General features: G+C 34.6%; 2 protein-coding genes across 4 annotated transcripts in view; both read right to left on the bottom strand.

The window, feature by feature from the left end:
• Positions 1–15,907, bottom strand: part of LOC123550623 (atrial natriuretic peptide-converting enzyme-like) — a 35,527-nt gene extending 19,620 nt beyond the window's left edge. For both annotated transcript variants that reach the window (XR_008371289.1, XM_053545415.1), the window contains exons 1-6: positions 15,733–15,907; positions 12,396–12,603; positions 10,557–10,735; positions 9,855–9,968; positions 4,706–4,874; positions 1,051–1,196 (exon numbers count right to left, since the gene is read on the bottom strand). Coding sequence is in view for 1 of the 2 variants with exons in the window: in XM_053545415.1 (XP_053401390.1) it covers positions 1,051–1,196; positions 4,706–4,874; positions 9,855–9,968; positions 10,557–10,735; positions 12,396–12,603; positions 15,733–15,892 (976 nt within the window). In the remaining variant the exon portion in view is untranslated. The remainder of the gene's footprint in view (positions 1–1,050; positions 1,197–4,705; positions 4,875–9,854; positions 9,969–10,556; positions 10,736–12,395; positions 12,604–15,732) is intronic.
• A 2,831-nt stretch (positions 15,908–18,738) lies between these two features.
• The window catches only part of LOC128557644 (uncharacterized), a 116,891-nt gene continuing 116,530 nt past the window's right edge, over positions 18,739–19,099 (bottom strand). For both annotated transcript variants that reach the window (XM_053545413.1, XM_053545412.1), the window contains one exon: positions 18,739–18,933. In XM_053545413.1, coding sequence (XP_053401388.1) covers positions 18,754–18,933 — 180 coding nt within the window. In that variant the 3' untranslated portion in view covers positions 18,739–18,753. The remainder of the gene's footprint in view (positions 18,934–19,099) is intronic.

Genomic DNA, 19,099 nt, shown 5'->3' on the forward strand with positions numbered 1-19,099 from the left:
CATAGAAAAACGAACATATTCTTGATGTAATGATAGAATATTCTTGAAGTAATGATAGAATATTCTTGTTGTATTTATAGAATATTCTTGATAATATTGATAGAATATTCTTGTTTTAATGATAGAATGACCCATCCGTTGACTTGATTGATCCCGTTTCCACAGAGCGGTGAAACCAATGTTCAGCTTATTTTCATGTTGAATGACTGTCCGACGACACTAAACCTACATATTTTTTTATCTATTACAGACATAGTAACACTTACAGACTTTTAGAGGAAGGGGCATGGAAAAAGTGACGGAGGTGTGGGGGTGCGAGTGGGAGAAGCAATCTATTTCGGAAGATGTAAACCTCTTGCTTACCGACAGAAAGTGCTCCATTTAATGAAAATATATGAAGCTCTGTCAGACAAAATCGGTTTCCGTAAAAAATATCAGACGCCACACTGAGTGTAAATGTGGCATAAAGTTCATTATATATCTTTAGCAGATGGCACGAATCAGATAAATCTAGACCCACTGTATAGTTACATTTATATCAACGGCAATATCCCTGACTTATGAAAATGACTGTCTATCAAATAAACTGCATTATTCAGCAAAACGAGACATTTATATGTATCATTAAAAATTCAATGAATTCTTCATTTGCACTTACTATACCAGTAATAATTTGATAACACTTAATGCTATAGAGAATTGTGCAAATCTGCCAAAATAATGTCGAACACTTGATAACGCCGCGCACTGGTTCCAACGCAAAGTTACTTAGCATCAAGATTTTGAAGAATTCGTGTACCGAATACATCGTTACATTTGTGTCATGTTAGAGTATGTCCACTAAGAACGCTCGAGAAAAACGCTCCATATGAAGCTGATTTACCGGAAATATTGTCATGTAAACTGTTTTATCTAAAGTCTTCTATTCTGCAACATGTGATCAGCGTACCAAACTTCATCCGGCTTTCATAAAGATAGAACTTCATGTACGTTCTTTATGTTGTATTTTTCAACCATGAGAATAGAGTTATAACTCTACAATGTAGTTACCTGTATTTGAGCATCTTACACCAGCATAAGTAGATGAATAATAAGAACTACAATAGGTGTCTGTACACGAAGTGTCGTCACAGTCGAGACTGACGGCATTTGTTGTGGTATACCTCAGCTTATACTCGTACGATTCCGATCTACCGCTGCAAAATATGTAGTTAGTACTCTTAGATAGCTCACCTAATAGTATGCAATGCGGTAAACGTTACTAATATCGTAGAAGATGAAAGCTGCTCATTATGATTGAAAATAAAACGACATATAAATTTCAGTTGCATAACATCCTTAAACTAGTTTTGCGTCATCCAATAATGTATTTTTGTTCTAACCATAATACGTCGCCTCAACGCGAAACTAGTCTATGTATATATAGAAATAGAAGCAGATAGACTAGTTTCGCGTTGAGGCCACGAATTGTGATCTTAATCTAAATGGACAGTGTCTGTGCACTGCCATTTTATCGATTTAATAATTTTTCCATTTTAATATATTGTGTATAGACAAACCCCCTTAAGGTTTCACATCCGTCTGTGATGTATCAATCCTCTGCAGAGCATGAATAAAAATAAAAATACAATATCTATATGGAAGTTATATAATGAGTATTCATTCATGAAAAACTCAAAGTTTAAATAAAACATAATAACCAAATTATCATTTATTTATCGAATTGCATAAAAATTAAAAGATTCAAAAACTAATTTCATCTTCTGTCAGCGAACAACAGAGATGTCCTTTAAACCTTTAAAATATATGCCTTATTTGGAGCAATCAACATAATCATGCGATAGGCAATCGCACTATAACAATGTATTAATGTTTCCAGCCAGAGCTAGTAAAGGTTTACAGCAATGAGCTGCCTAATTTGACAATTCAACAAAGGTAATTTACTTTTGATATCAACATTATCTTAATACCTTAAATATACATGATGGCCATAATGGCCATTAAGACGCCCATCTGACCTTGATCCTTTGACCTTAGATATATGTCGTTCAACAATTAGTTCTGTATAAAAACAATACGGATATGACCTTGGTAAGAAAGACGCAGTCAAGTAGAACCCTTGGCAGAAACTTGAGAGGACAATTTTTACAAAGCATGGCACAAATCTATCAAGAAGTTATCGAGAAGAAATTGTTCAAAGGTATTGAAGTTGTAACTGCCCTAAGTTGAACCACTTTTAAAAAACTTGAGAAAAATGCATCGAAAGATTCTCCAGACCAAGTTTAGTGAAGATCCATCAAGCGGTTCATGAGCAGAAGTCGTTTAAAAAAAACTTTCTTAGTTTTATCTTTTTTAGTTTTAGCTTTGGAGGCCCAAAATACGGGTCACTCGAAACCTTATGAACACATCTAAAGATGACCCATGAAAGAATGCTACAGACACAATTTGTAAAGGTCTACTAAACATTTCATGAAAGCGTCGTTTACAGCGACATTACCCTAGTCAAAGAAAATTTAACTCTTAAAACTCTAGACTTTATAAGCTGTTCTGAAGTTAACACCTATTTAGAAATAAATCTAGTTGCACAAAACAAATATTTAAGTATCAAAAATCAAACATGGAGTCATCCTTTTACTAGAACGAAGGAAACACTGGATCACAATGGACTTAAATTTCTCAGCTGAGGAGAACCTTGACCTTTTGAGATTCCTTCTGGTCAAGTTCGGTTAACGTCCTTTAAGCATTCAAAAAAAAGTTGTTTTTTTTTTGTATTGTTTGTTGTGACAGCCCAAAATGCGAAACCGTCTGAACAAACTCAAGAGATGGTTCAATTGCGGGTACTCAAGATCAAGTCTTGTGAATATCCATTAAGTGGTTAATGGTTAAACGTTGTAGCCAAGTTTAAAATTGAGAGAGGACATTGTGTCATGGCTCTACAAGCCAAGTTTGGAGACGATATTAAGCATTTCATGAGAAGAAGCAGTTTAAAAGTTCTTATATTTAAATGCGGCAGCCTCTAAAAGGAACCAAGTGGAAGCTTTTGAACAAAACAAAGAGAGTGTACTATTCTACGGGCTACAGACAAAGAAATGGGAAGTTTCACCTAACAGGTCCTGAGAAGAAGTTGTTTGAAAGATTTTCATTATTTAGCTCTGGTGGTCTCTATAAGGGACCAAGGAAAACTATTTGATCAAACTTAAGAGAGGTATATGCCAGGAGTTTACAGATCAAGTTTGGTGTAATTTTGAACAGTAGAATCAGAGGAGATATTTGAGTAAATATGTTGATACAGGACGATTGACGACCCATCTTTACAAACAGCTCATACTGAACAAAGCTCAGCTAAGAATTTTAGTAAATATTTTGATACAGGACGATGGACGACCCACCTTTACAAACAGCTCATACTAAACAAAGCTCAGCTAAGAATTTGAGTAAATATGTTGATACAGGACGATGGACGACCCACCTTTACTAGCTCATACTGAACAATGCTCTGCTAAGAATTTGAGTGAATATGTTGATATAGGACGATGGACGACCCACCTTTACTAGCTCATACTGAACAATGCTCAGCTAAGAATTTATTAAATATGTTGATACAGGACGATGGACGACCCACCTTTATTAACAGCTCACAGTGAAAAAGCTCGGGGAAGAAAAAATAAATTCGACCAATAAAACTATGCACTGACGTGTAACAGTAAAATCAATATGCAAACAATGCTAACGTGTAACAGTAAAATCAACATGCAAACAATGTTGACGTGTAACAGTAAAATCAACATGCAAACAATGTTAACGTGTAACAGTAAAATCAATATGCAAACAATGTTAACGTGTAACAGTAAAATCAACATGCAAACAATGTTGACGTGTAACAGTAAAATCAACATGCAAACAATGTTGTACTAGTCTATTTTTTCTTAAACATAGTAACTGTTCCATAAATATAGTGCATGACAATACAACTTGATGGATAAACGGTCATTTAGGTCATCATACATGAAAACAATGTATTCAATTCGAAATGCATGTAATTTTTTCTTGTAAAAAAAGTGCGCTAGACAATAAACTGTTGACTGGCTTTCTAACAGAATATTTCTATTTAGGGGAAGGAGACAGTTATTTTGTTTCTACGTACTTTCTCTGTTGTTCTAGTTAAAAACCAAAAAGTGTGTAGTAATTCGTACTTTGATAGCAAAGGAAACCCAAGCAAAAGCATTTGAACAAATTTGTAGAATGCTACAGACGAAGTTTAGTGAAGATCCATCGGGTGGTTCATGAGAAGAAGTCTTTTAAAGATTCTACTTTTAAGTTGTTGCGGCAGCAAAAAAGGTCCAATGGAACTATTTGAGATATGCCAAGATGATAGGTCTGATATTTTAGGTATAGGAAAGAACTAAGCTTTGTGATATTTGTACTTAAAAGCGCTGACGGAAGAGAGTTATATCCTTCTATAAACACCGATAACTTTCCTCCGCCAGTTCGTTATTTCCAATTGTAGCATTACTGAGACCATCCTCCGCTTCATCGTTATTACCTGTAAATATTCTCATCCCCTAGAGGTATATACCATGACATGATAGAATATTTGATAGAAAAGTGAAAGGTGTACACCATGTGTATTATATATACCTAGCGTTACAAAAATACAAAATCTAACAATTGGAATACAACGCGGCGCAATTTACCAGAAACTTACATAAATCCCAACTGTTCGCAAATACGTTGTGTGGCTATGATATTGAAGTCCTCGATATCAGAAGAACTGGTAGGGAAACAAACATGTCGCCAGGAACCATCTAGATAGTAAAGTACTTGTCCGTATGTTCCATCACCACCGCCTAGCATAAATTTTCCATTTGGCCGACCTGTAAAACATTATAATAAAATCTGTAAGAAGACCCTTCGGAAGCAAAGAACAAAACAAGCAAAATGATAGCAGACTGGATTCATGAGGGGTAATGAGTTTTGCAACAATCCTAACGCCCTCTAGCACCTGATTAAGCATAATTCTATTATAATAATAAGAAAATAGACTCCATGCCCCCAAAGGACCTGAAATTTTAACACTGCGTCCAAGAACGGGGAATATTGTACAGACGCCACATTACATTTTAAATATTTCTTTAGTCGAAGCCATAAATAGAACTCCTATGGACAGCGCCTAGCAACCAAATAAACACTAACAACCTAACTGGTTTATCAGCCTAATTACCCGTCGAAAGCAGCTTGCGCTTATAACACGACGTCGACCAGGAAAATAATTTTGTTGGTTACAAAACTGGCAATAAGCGCAAGGAGACGTTAAGTAACCAACAGTGTGGCTGCACAAACAGCGCTATTGTAAATACGAATTATTTTAGCAGTAGCCAAATATACCGCTTAATAACAACGTCAGCAAAAGCAATGGTTATGAAACAAATAATTTCTCTTGTTATCAACAATAACTTTAAACAAGAGCACCGCATGCGGGTGCCATTGCTCGTCTGCAAGTGCCGGACAATATGTAAGAGTTATGGATCTTGGCCTTCTTACTCATCTTAATTGATACACAAGACGGCCATGATGGCCCTATATCGCTCATCTGGTTAAATGGTTGCAATGAAGATTTGCATTTAAGCTTGACCCCGGGGTCATGATTGAACAAACTTGGTAGAGATCCACTAGGCAATGCTACACACCAAATATCTAAGCTCTAGGCCTTCTGGTTTATTTCTAGACATTTTTGGAAGATTTTCCTATGTACAATCAAGTAACCCCTGGGGCGGGGCCAATTTGAAGCCGGGGGTCATGATTTGAACAAATTTTGTAGAGGTCCTCTAGGCAATGCTACATGTCAAATATCTAAGCTCTAGGCCTTCTGGTTTATTTTTAGATTTTTTTTGAAGATTTTCCGATGTACAATTAAGTTACCGCTGGGGCGGGGTCAATTTTAACCCGGGGGTCATGATTTGAACAAAGTTTGTTGAAGTCTACTAGGCAATGTTACATATCAAATACCTAAGATCTAGGCCTTCTGGTTTACTTTTAGCAAATCTATGAAGATTTCCCTATGTACAATAAAGTAACCCCTGGGGCTGGGTCAATTTAACCCTGGGGGTCAAGATTGAACAAATTTTGTAGAGGTCTACTAGGCAATGCTACATGTCAAATATCTAAGCTTTAGGCCTTCTGGTTTATTTTTAGAAAATTTTGAAGATTTTTCTATGTACAATCAAGTAACCCCATGGGGCGGGGTCAGTTTGACCCCGGAGTCATGATTTGAATAAATTTTGTAGAAGTCTACTAGGTAATGCCACATGTCAAATATCTAAGATCTAGGCCTTCTGGTTTATTTAAAAAAAAAATTGAAGATTTTCCTATATAAAATCAAGTGTTCTGCATGGAATTCAATTTTTTGAATAATTTTTGTAGAGCTTCACCCAAAAAACATTCTTGTGAAGTTTCGATGGAATTGGCCCACCGATTTATGAGGAGATGTCGTTTAAAGTGAAAGTTTACGGACGGACGACGGACGCCGGACGGTGAGTGACCACAATAGCTCACCCTGAGCCTTTGGCTCAGGTGAGCTAAAAATGTATGAAGTTTCAAAGCTATAGAAAGTATTCAGAAAGAGGAAACTTAAACAAAACAACCAAGAAATACTTATTTTCTAAGTTCAAAAAGCCCTTAATTCCGACAAAATGCAAAAGAAAGTTATGGTTGTTGACCTATAAACTAATATAATGATAAAAACAAGTGTACAAAGTTTCAAAGCTACAGCTCTTATAGAATTTAAGAAAATTGGACCAAAATAACAAGAAATTACATAACGGGCCATAATTCAGATAAAACGCATATCACACTTATGGCTCTTGGTCTACCTGCTCATTTAATGATGATAACCAAGTCTGCAAAGTTTCAAAGCTAGTGTTCTTATAGTATTCAAGTAAAGTGGACCTAAACATAAACTTTAACCAAGAAATTCAAATTTTCTAAGTACAAAAAAAACAATAATTCTGACAAATTGCAAGTCATGGTTCTTGGTCTACTTATTCAGCTAATGATGATAAACAAGTGAGCAAAGTTTCAAAGCTATAGTTTTGAAAGTTTTTGGGAAAAGGTGGACCTAAACAAAAGTTTTAACCAACGCCGACGTCGACGATCAAATGACGACAATATCTCGTAGATTTTTTTTTCAAAAATCAGACGAGCTAAAAAGTCCGAAAGCAAGTATATCTCAACTGCACTACAACTACGGTATAAACAAATGTTAAACATGAGATGTGTCACGTTTGTACCTCAAAGTCACATTTCTAGAAAATTTGGGTAAGGCTTGGACACACATTAATAGTTTGCATCGCGTCCAGACGTCAAAGGTCAAGGTTACACACAAGTGCTATTTGGAAAAGATTTCAACCCACACAAAGGTTTTGACATGAAGTCTTTTATCAAAATACCTAAACAAACGTTATACTGTCTCTAAATCGTCTTTGATCACCGGATCCCAAAATTACAGTACTTGTAAAACAAGAGGGCCATGATGGCCCTAGGTCGCTCACCTGAGAAACACACCATAACACACCATAATTTGACCTAGTGATTTCATTGAAAAAAATATTCTGACCAATTATCATTAAAATTGGAGCAAAAACCTTGAGTATAAATAAGTATTTTCTTTGATTTGACCCAGTGACCTACTTTTTGATCCAAGATGACCCATATACAAATTTGACCAACATTTCATCAAGGCAATCATTCTGACTTAATTTCAGGAAGATCAATCGGAAAATAAAGCCTCTGTTGCATACACAATGTTTTCTTTGATTTAACCTAGTGACCTAATTTTTGACCCCAGATGACCCATATTCAAACTTGACCTAGATTTCTTCAAGGCAATCATTCCGACAAAATTTCATGAAGATCAATTGCAAAAAAAATACAGCCTCTATGGCATACACAAGGTTTTTCTTAGATTTGACCTAGTGACCTTCTTTTTAACCCCAGATGACCCATTTTCAAATTCAGCCTAGATTTCATTAAGGTTTTTATTTTGACTTAATTTCAGGAAGATCAACTGAAGAATACAGCCTCTATCGCGTACACAAACTTTTTCTTTGATTTGACCTAGTGACCTAGTTTTTGACCCCAGATGACTCGTTTTTGCACTCAGCCTAGATTTCATCAAGATAATCATTCTGACCAAAATTCATGAAGATTAATTGAAAAATACAGCCTCTATCACATACACAGGTTTTTTCTTTGATTTGACCTAGTGACCTAGTTTTTGACCCCAGATGACCCATTTTCAAACTCGGCCTAGATTTCATCAAGATAATCATTCTCACCAAAAATCATGAAGATTAATTGAAAAATATAGCCTCTATCGCACACACAAGCTTTTTCTTTGATTTGACCTAGAGACCTAGTTTTTAACCCCAAATGACCTGTTTTCGAACTCGGCCTAGATTTCATCAAGATAATCATTCTGACCAAAATTCATGAAGATTAACTGAAAAATACATCCTCTATCGCATACACAAGCTTTTTCTTTGATTTGACCTAGTGATCTAGTTTTTGACCCCAGATGACCCATTTTCGAACTCGGCCTAGATTTCATCAAGATAATTATTCTGACCAAAATTCATGAAGATTAATTGAAATATACAGCCTCTATCGCATACACAAGCTTTTTCTTTGATTTGACCTCGTGACCTAGTTTTTGACCCCAGATGACCCATTTTCAAATTCGGCCTAGATTTCATCAAGATAATCATTCTGACCAAAATTCATGAAGATTAATTGAAAAATACAGCCTCTATCGCATACACAAGCTTTTTCTTTGATTTGACCTAGTGACCTAGTTTTTGACCCCAGATGACCCATTTTCAAACTCATCCTAGATTTTATCAAGATAATCATTCTGACCAAAATTCATGAAGATTAATTGAAAAATGCAGCCTCTATCGCATACAGAAGCTTTTGCTTTGATTTGACCTAGTGACCTAGTTTTTGACCCAAATAACCCATTTTCAAATTCGGCCTAGATTTCATCAAGATAATCATTCTGACCAAATTTCATGAAGATTAATTGAAAAATACAGCCTCTATCGCATACACAAGCTTTTTCTTTGATTTGACCTAGTGATCTAGTTTTTGACCCCAGATGACCCATTTTCGAACTCGGCCTAGATTTTATCAAGATAATCATTCTGACCAAAATTCATGAAGATTAATTGAAAAATACAGCCTCTATCGCATACAAAAGCTTTTTATTTGATTTGACCTAGTGACCTAGTTTTTGACCCCAGATAACCCATTTTCAAACACGGCCTAGATTTCATCAAGGAGATCATTCTGACCAAATTTCATGAAGATCAGTTGAAAAATACAGCCTCTATAGCCTCTATAGCATACACAAGCTAAATGTTGACAGACAGACGACGGACACCGGACATCGAGCGATCAGAAAAACTCACCTGAGCATTTCTCAGGTGAGCTAAAAAGGGGTTTCAAATTTTGGGAACTGTTTGACACAAGTATATTGCTGGTACTAGCAAGCACATGCAATATCCATCTTGAATAGGTCTTGTGCATGTTTTAGAAGCTCTCCAGCATGAATGGGCAGCTCCTGATACAAAATGTACAACATACTGCCTAGCTGTGTTCAACGCATTCCTTTTTACTACTTTCCTGTTGTTGTTTTTTTTAGCTATCATTTTTGAATTTGTTGCGCATTAATGCCTAATAATTGAAATTAATTAATAATTTTAATGATTCCCTTTTGTAATGTCTGAATCCAGTGTGTATCATTACTAGAGTGGCTAACGCTTTGCAAAGATAAGTAAGTGCAAGGAGACTCGACTTACTTTCACAATTCTGCTCATCCGAGTTATCACCACAGTCTTTTCTTCCATCGCATACTAACCGCTGTGGAATACACACACCCGTATCCTTGCATTCAAACGTTCGTGAATTACATACTGAAATGTACCGAAAATTGAAATCATTATTTTTACCTAGCATATTCGGTTTAATTCAGTTATATAGATATATAGTGAGTTTTGTATATTTCTATAATCTATAAGCACAACAAGATGAGAGTACTAATAAAATTTTCAACTTCTAATTTACATACTTGATATTAAACATTTATATACGAAGCAGTGAAGTAATGTGTAATCGATCAGAAAAGAATCATAAAGCCAATGTAACATTATCATATATAAAAAAGTTGAGATTTTGGCATACCATATAATTGTTGTCAATATTCCAAGTTATGTAAACAAATGTCAACGAAATTAGTAATTCAAATGAAAGGAAATCGCGGGCTTAGCGCGAAACTATTGTATATTGTTTTTTATTCATATATAGTTACAATAGTTTCGCGCTCAGCCCACGAAATAATCATCAAATTGAAGTTTTCTGCATACCCTTCAAATTTAAACAGTTATTTCCTCTTTTACAGAGTTGTAGTTCCTCACCTCATTTTTATGCCTCTGAAGCGGAAGTGGAAGAACGACAACTCTGTATGAGAAGCTGAAAAATTCTTCAACTCTCAAACCATTTACCTTTAGAAGGACTACAATTCCCAGGAACATAGGCTATGTCATCTAGCGCAACTACCCCTGGCCAAGCCAGGAAATTTTCCGATATTATTGCGGTAAAGTTTGCCGACACCGTCTGGTTCCCGCGCACCGGAACACGAGCCTCTGTCCAGTCAGTGAATTGTCGGTCCACACTGTCGTAACTAGAATGAAACAGTTTTGTTGACATTTTTCAAAGATAAACAAGAGTCATTTTGCCTCAAGGAGAATCTTCTTTGTTTCATCTTTTTCGAAATTTTTATCGATACATATGCAGTGGTGAAGAAATACAACGATCAAGGAATAGTTAGATGAAAAAGAATTTAATTAATATTAATCAAGGTATCCGATCCACAAATAGATAACAGCAAGATGCCTGGTGACCCCATTTTTGTTATCATTTGAAAGCGTTATGTTTGCTTAACAAGAATTAGTAAATAAGATGACCATAATGATAGGTACGAGTGACTACATGTCATTTTTTTTTACTGAGAAATGATAAATCTCACACCGTAATAACCGAATTTCTGTTGAAGGATCATTGAAAACTATAAAGTAAAAATATAAACATTCTATAACATATTTTTGTCATGTAATTTATATTTTTTCTTTTACAGTGGACAATGCACTTTCAAATGATACAAAAATTATATAAGCTTACCTGGCATTAGTATTTGATATATTTTAACAGCACTGTTATACAGAACTGGCTTATTTGTGGACCGGATACCTTAAAAACTAATATATTCATGACCAATCATCGTAAAATGTTGTGAAATATTCGATAAACGAATGAAGCCAATGGCCATTCATTAGATCTAACCAGAATCTACTGGGATTTTTATTGCATATTCATTCAAATCAAATTATTAATAAATCTAATATAAAAACATGCATTTACATTTTTATTAAAAAAAGGTTATTCTGACATCACGTCAACATAATATTCGGCGCGATACAGACGCCCAGAATATGTGCTAATATTTTAAATGAAAGACATTTAAGAATCGAAATGATATAACAGAACGATGTTAAACTTAATTCACACACTTGCAGTTATTTTACCTGACGTCTACGTACCCCTTAGTTATTCCGCGGATAGTGTTATCTGTCTTATTTTAACACAATTAAAACACGGTTAGGCATTAACGTTATGTAATTGTGACCTACTACATTTGGTGTAACACCTGTGCCATGAAATAATGCTTTCCTATATCACTTATATGTTTACATAAAAAGCATATTAGAATCGAAATAATACAGCAGGACCATGTTTAATATACCTAAACACTTTAAACACTCAGAATCGGTTATACACCGCGTGTAATAATTCGCTGAGCTAACCCTCTTCAGAAATTATTCCAAAGGCGTGTAACCTCTGCGTTATGTTTCGATATGTTAAAACATGGTTCAGCTTAAAAATGGTGAGTACTGTTAACTTTCTCATCATAACGGAGTTGTATGTGAATAGCCTACAGCAGTCAACTAAACAGTACATCTTCTTGAAGGAATGGGTTTTACCCAGTTTATTTGACGCAGTTCATATATTTATTAGTCAATGATGTGTAATAACTAGATTAAAGAACAATAAATTTTCTGATAAAGCAAGTTGTATTTGGTTGTGTAAGACCGACATCGGGGATAGAATATTATGCAACGATGAAATGATCATTTCAAGCTAAATTCATGGTCGGACACCATACTTTTCTTAAGTGTGCTTTTAACGCCTTCTGTATCCACAAGGAATGAATGGGTTGTTGGTGTCCAACAATTTCTTAAATGTCTTAAAAAGCACCAATATGTTATCATGACCAGATAACTTACAATACAAACTCGGTTTCTGACGTGTCGATGTAGTTAAGAGAGACCATTATCTGCGCTGACAAAGCTGTTGGCTGTACAGCTGTACCATTTAGAATGTACCAGAAGGAGATACAACCGTCTTCAGGAAATGTTACACTTGGAGTTGTAGCAGTTGTACTCTCATACCGTGATTGATCATTATCCCAATTTACAAATAGAAGAAAGCTTCCTGAAAAGGTAACATTATCTGAAAATGATATTTGGTCTAAAGGCGGTTTATCAGTTTTTGGTCATTAAATGGCTTTGCTTTAAACATTACTTCTAATCGTTTAAAGTTATTCATGTACACTGGGCGATTAATGCATGTCAGATTTTCACGGGAGGTCCTTTTGAAATTGAATTTCTATTCCTGGTTTGTTGTCTGACTAAAATAGTTATGTTAGCGCAAGTAAATATTTGATAAACATCCTAGGGAATGATATGAATATATACACATTTTGGTTTTTAATGTGTCGAAGGCAAGTTTGTAAAATTATTATTAATTCATCTTCTTATCATGTTTTTGCAATAACTATTGATTGTAAAAAAATGAATCCCGAAGCTATACACAGTATAAAACCTGCATTTTAGTTCAGATTATTAAACTATCCTGATATCTATCAAATGCAAATGCTGAATGTGAAGAAGAACTCAGCTTTTTAAACATTTTACTAAATTATTAAAGTATATAAACACAAAATTATACAAAAATGATAACATATATTTCTACTGTATAATGGGGTCGTTTTACTCCAACAAAATATAGGTTGAATGTTAAAAATGTTGCTTAAACGCGACCGGCCATCTTTAATAGTTCTTTTTTCATTTTGAATTAATTTCAAAAAACACGTTGAAAATTTCATCCAGAGTAGATAAAGAAAATACTTGTTCAATCATTAATCCAAACAATTCTACACGAAAGTTAAACCATTTAGCAGTCATTTCCTGTAGTAAACTGTATCTTTTTCCCATTGTGACTGAAAAAAAATGCCAATGCAGAGGTGATCTTTTTAGAAACCTGCATTTTACACGCCATGTCTTACATACAGCGGTAAATAAACCTTAACTAAATAATGTAAAAATATACATTGTTATCATAGAAAGTTAAACTATCTTGTCTTTTTTTAGATGAAAACAACTGGAATTAGGAAAAACCCAAAACACAGACCCTGACCATTCTGACATGAAATAAAGAAGGAGCAGCATTATTATGAATTATAAGAACACTGTTACGTCATAACATTCTCAGGCAATCGTGATACTGATTATTTTTACAATTTTAAACAAGGTGGCATTAAAATGTAGGAGATAAAAGCTTGGAACACAAATTTGGGCAGAAGCGATACGATTGATTTATATTCAAATTGCATGTACTTATACAGTTCATCCGAATAAACTATCGCAGCAATATGGAAAAATCTTTATTCTAATACAATAGAAAAAGAAATCATCGTTACATTATTGTAGTAATTAAGTGGGACGTCGTGACCCTATATCATTCACCTGAAATCCTTTACAAATCACTTATTCAAATTGTAATAACTGTATCATTTTTTATTGATCTTTTAACAACATGGAAGTAAAGTAATTTTTACTAAATCATAACTCTGGTGCTGCTGTTTGACCAATACTGTCCATACTGTCAATACATATTGTGATTTTAATTAAAACTGTACCAACGATGAGATATATGACACTTTAAAAATGTGAAGTTTGACTTATTCAAAGGCAAAACGTTAAGCACTACTGAAGCAATCTTTCTTATTATAAATCGTGTACAAATGTTGTGAGCAAATATATTTGGTTTAAAGTCCGTGTCAGTTTTCGATCTCTTCAAATCGTTCAGCACGACATTTATGTTTTGTTAGTGTACTGTTTAATTTTTCAGCTTGAACATTTCGGCCTGGGTGGTTCCAATACTCCCGTTTTAAAAGCTTTGGGTATTGTTTAATCGTCTGTTGGATATGATGCCTGCATTTTGATTTTGTCGTTTGGCATTTTCTGTGATATGCAGGCTCAATAACCATAGATCCCCTTTCTAAATTCCAGTTTGTTTAGTTCTGCCCAATGTTTTCTCGTTTAGGGCACAACTATTATTCTATCTGGGGACCATACCCCGCTTTTCATGGAATTGCACTCTGTGCATCATTGAAGGTTCCATGTGCATCGCCGTATGAATACATCTGCGGATGTTTCTAAATTACATTCTGGTACTTATAACATGTGTAAATGTTGAGTTCTGCTCAACCCGGGGCTAGAGGGTGTGGACGGTAGCTTGCACTTCCACAACCGTCCATGAACAGGCTTAATCAAACCGAGCCTACAGCATTTTCGTTTATGTCATGTTGGGTGACCTATGGTTTTCCACTTTTTTATTTTCGAATGTTTTAAATTGTTTTTTAAAAAAAGTTTACACATCTTTTCTTTAGCCAATGGCCATAAACATTCTGTTTGAATTTCGTGAACAGTACCCGAGAAATGAGATACCCGGTATCTAATGTGTTCACAATATGTCAATCGCTGATTCTGACAAATTTAATTGCCAATTTTCCGACTTTATTTCATCTTGCACAAAACTGAAATTGTCCTAACATAAAGATTAAGTTTGATATGCTGGAGAAATGTATCTTTTAACACGCCATCAACGTGAAGAATAGTAATTTGGAAAAACAAGAGCCATTACTCTAATGCGTTTAGAACAATATTTTTCATTATCCATATGTTTTACTAGCGTAGTAAAGGGACATAACACTAGTGATATGTGAACAAGTTCTGAGTGTGTTTTTGTTAAGATTTCTTAAAGACTGCTGATGTACAAACAATGTAAAACATGACAATTTTATCTATTTATAGCTTCGTAACTCTGGTTTTATTGAAACGATAATCATGATAATGCGCAATATCTTCTATCTCCAGAGAATTTGTGAACATATATATTTTGCAAGTTAAACGAAATGTTCTCAAGAAATAAGATTTCGAACTGGTAAAATGTAACAGAAAAAAGACAGACTGGTGACGACGGACAAATAGCGATCTTGAAAGCTCCCATTTTAAGCATTTTGTTCTTAGTTTAACGTAAGCGCTCAACAGGTAGCTTACGAAATCGTTCCATTGTAATGATTGATGATAGCCTAGGCAGTCATTTTATGCAATGGGGCAAATTGTTTGACAGAAACTATGAACGACCCGTTTTGAATTTTAACATGGAAAAAACAGCAATCTATCTTAGCCTTAAACACTATTTGTAATAGAAATATAACAAAAACACAGGTAAAAAGTAAGACAGTCAATTTTGAAAAAAGTTAATTAAGATATTCACCGCTCTCATCTTGTTTAGTATGATCATATGGTGGTATCTGGTAATAATACCCTCCTACCCGACTCCACATCTGTCCGTATGTATTAGAGATGATTGTATATCCACACAATGAGACGTCTTCAAAATCACAAGCTAGAGTATACTCTGAAGAAAACCACATGAACCAATTAGACACAGGCGTTTGTAACTTTTTGCTGTTAATCCGAACAACGTAAGAAGAGATATTTATTGTGATACGAACCGTAAAACCATAATGCATGTTAACACGTGGTAAGCCATTGTGCCATTTTAAAGTAAGAGGGTACATATGAAAGAAAACTTCTTAATTGAAAATAAGTAGTTTTACATTGTAACATTTCATAATTATAGTAAAAAAACATCTATAATATTTAAAAGCAAAAAAAAAAAAAAAACCGCAACAAAGCGAAATAATAGCACATTCGGTTATAGAGATAATAAAATAAGCAACAAAGGAATTGTATTATCCATTTACATGGAATACGCACTACTGTATGTTTTGTATTCATCAAAAGCCTATCCCAAAAATCTTCTGTAATTAAACTGTGAAAGTAGACATGTAAGTAAACACTTTCTTAAATAGCATGAAAAAGCATTAATTCAAATAATATAATGGACCTTTAATATAAATTTCACATCTTGAATGAGAATCTGAACAAGCTTGAAAGAAATAGTCATAAATAAAAAAGCTATCCATTAAATATGACCTTGTGAACACCACCTCCAAGACATTAAGAGCTAACACGCTGTGTAAAAGAGTTGATCAATTTCTTTACATGGATCTTCATATGATGGCTGACACGAATGAAAACAGTTTTTGTTACAGTAAACTGTAAATGACGATAGATGGCAAGAATAATGGCATGCTTTATACAGCTTATGAGAATAACAACGGGCTATAACTTACACATTATGAATAACAAGGAGATGGCTGTATGAGCAAAAACTATTCATATGATAAAGTTGGTCAATTCCGTTAATAATTGTAAGATTATCTAAGCACAAATGTTTGTGGCTGACAGACCGACGAACAGCTGACAGACGGACGAACAGACAGTATGACACTTGCCAAACCTGCCAATTAACTCCCAGCCTTCTACAGTTCGGGATAAGAATTAAAACAAAAAACTAGTTTGAGATTGTAGACACTAGTGTGTGCCTCCAATCGGTACTTTGTCATCAATCAGAGGAATGTTAAATTTTTAGCCGGTCTTCAATGGGTCATAGCTCAATAACACATGCAATGGTGTCATTGGAACATTCTCTTGATGTTAATGGAATCAGTAAACATAAAATACGATGTTTTTATTTTGACTAGTTCAACATTATAAACTCTGAAAAAAAAAATTAAATCAAGAATGAATGCAGTAAGCAAGGTCAACGATTGGATAAAAACCTTCAAATGCAGCATTTCGGAAATTTACATTAATTTACTATTGATGGACTGGGACAATGATGAAGGAAAATGGCATTGTTTTTATTTTTTTCAGGGGCGAAATCTGAAAATGGACACAATGGGAGTAAATAAGGTTCGTGTTCCAATATGATAAAGTTTTACTGCATGGTTCATTAATATGATTTAAAACTTTTTTGTCTAAGCAGTTATCACAAGGAATACCAAAAAATAATATAGATTGCTATTTCTGCTATTTTCTGTGGGACCAAGTGAATATTGGATGCTGATCCATACATATATAATTCTCTGCAAGTTCCACTATCTATACACAATCAGAGGTGAGAGGCGTGATTTCCATGAAAATGTCTTTTACTATATATGTCCAAAAACCTCTAAAAATAGACGGCGTAGACCCCATACGAATACTTAAGAGGTGGCTGCTAAAGTTCAAAATCATAAAAGATTCGGTTGCATGTTTTACATATCAATTTATTCATACTTTTGCACATATGCTTTGATCACAAGGTGTAGTTGTGTGCAATTTATAAACTATCAGGGGCCCTTAACTTGAAACTGCGAAACAAAAATAGGAGTGTAAATTTTTATCAAAAAGTAAATAGGCATTTATCAATGGTATTAACAAAATTTCATTGATAAGAATAGGGGTTGTCACGAACTTCGGACTTGAAGAACAAAGCTCGCACCATGTGTGTAAGTTGGTTAATAGTAATTTGTATATCCCCATCACCATGCTGGGACAAAAACTGATTCTGCCTTGTCAGTGTAGATACATTGATGGGTTATACCATGAAGCGCATCATGCCGCTTCTTGCCATCAGTCAGTACATCAGTAAACTTTTATCACAGATGCGTCCATGTAAATTTGAATGGCGATTCATTATACAATTAGCGGTAGGGTTACTAGAGAATGTATAAATGAATATGAGTCACTTTATGTCTAAATGATGTTTATTCATTTAAGCTCAAAATTTAAAAAGATATTCAAAAATCATATTAAAAAATCTTGGATCTACTAACAAGTGTGGCATCCATTTTTTTATGTGGTATGGTGAGTTTATTTTTACAACACTCAGTTGACCCATACATATGTAATTAACCTGAAGATAAAATACTCTGATTGACTCTTATTATGTTTTTTCTTCTTCTAGACTTGAGTGAAATATGATAGATGGCACAGTAGCGTCGTAATCAAGCCTACCTTTGTTGTTTCACAAAATAATGCACACGTTTACCCTGTTCTGTTATTAATACTGATTTTGAAACTTTTTTGTTTTCAGCAGTTATAACATTTGTCCTAGGAATAACCTAAATTTTAAACTGAATCATTATGATTTCGCCTATGTTATAGCTTTGTTCTGGTGACACCTAACCAGTGTTCTTGGATTCTGTACCAGTACAAACCTGTTCTCCACAAGTAACTGCCTACTTCTCAACACGAATCAGAGGTGGAGGACGAATGATTTCTGATACAATGTCTTTTATCAAATAGTCACAGAAATCATGCGCCTTTTACGGGACTGAACTCACGTCCCCGCGTTTCGTAGATCTGCGCTCTCCATACTGAGCTACTGTAAGCGGGTGGGCTGCTAAAACTTCAAAGAGTACATAAACAGCATACCAGGTGGGTCGATGTCTTTACATGCTCCATCTAACACTTCTATCTCATCTATTGCCACAAATGCTTCTTCATCAGCAACGCGCGTGTAGTTTGTTGCTGACAATGACGTTATAAAACTTATCATGATTGTCCCCTGTTCAGTTGAAATCTGAAAACAAAAAAGGCGATTTTAGTTTTTGATCTAATAAAAATGTAAATTAGGACCATCTGAAACAATGGCTAATTAACACTTACATTTCCATTGATACAGAATTAGTTTGTCACAACATATTCACATTATAAAGAAATAAAAGCTCAGCATGTCCCAATGTGTT

Source organism: Mercenaria mercenaria, chromosome 6 (genome assembly GCF_021730395.1).
Source record: "Mercenaria mercenaria strain notata chromosome 6, MADL_Memer_1, whole genome shotgun sequence".
NCBI classification, from domain to species: domain Eukaryota; kingdom Metazoa; phylum Mollusca; class Bivalvia; order Venerida; family Veneridae; genus Mercenaria; species Mercenaria mercenaria.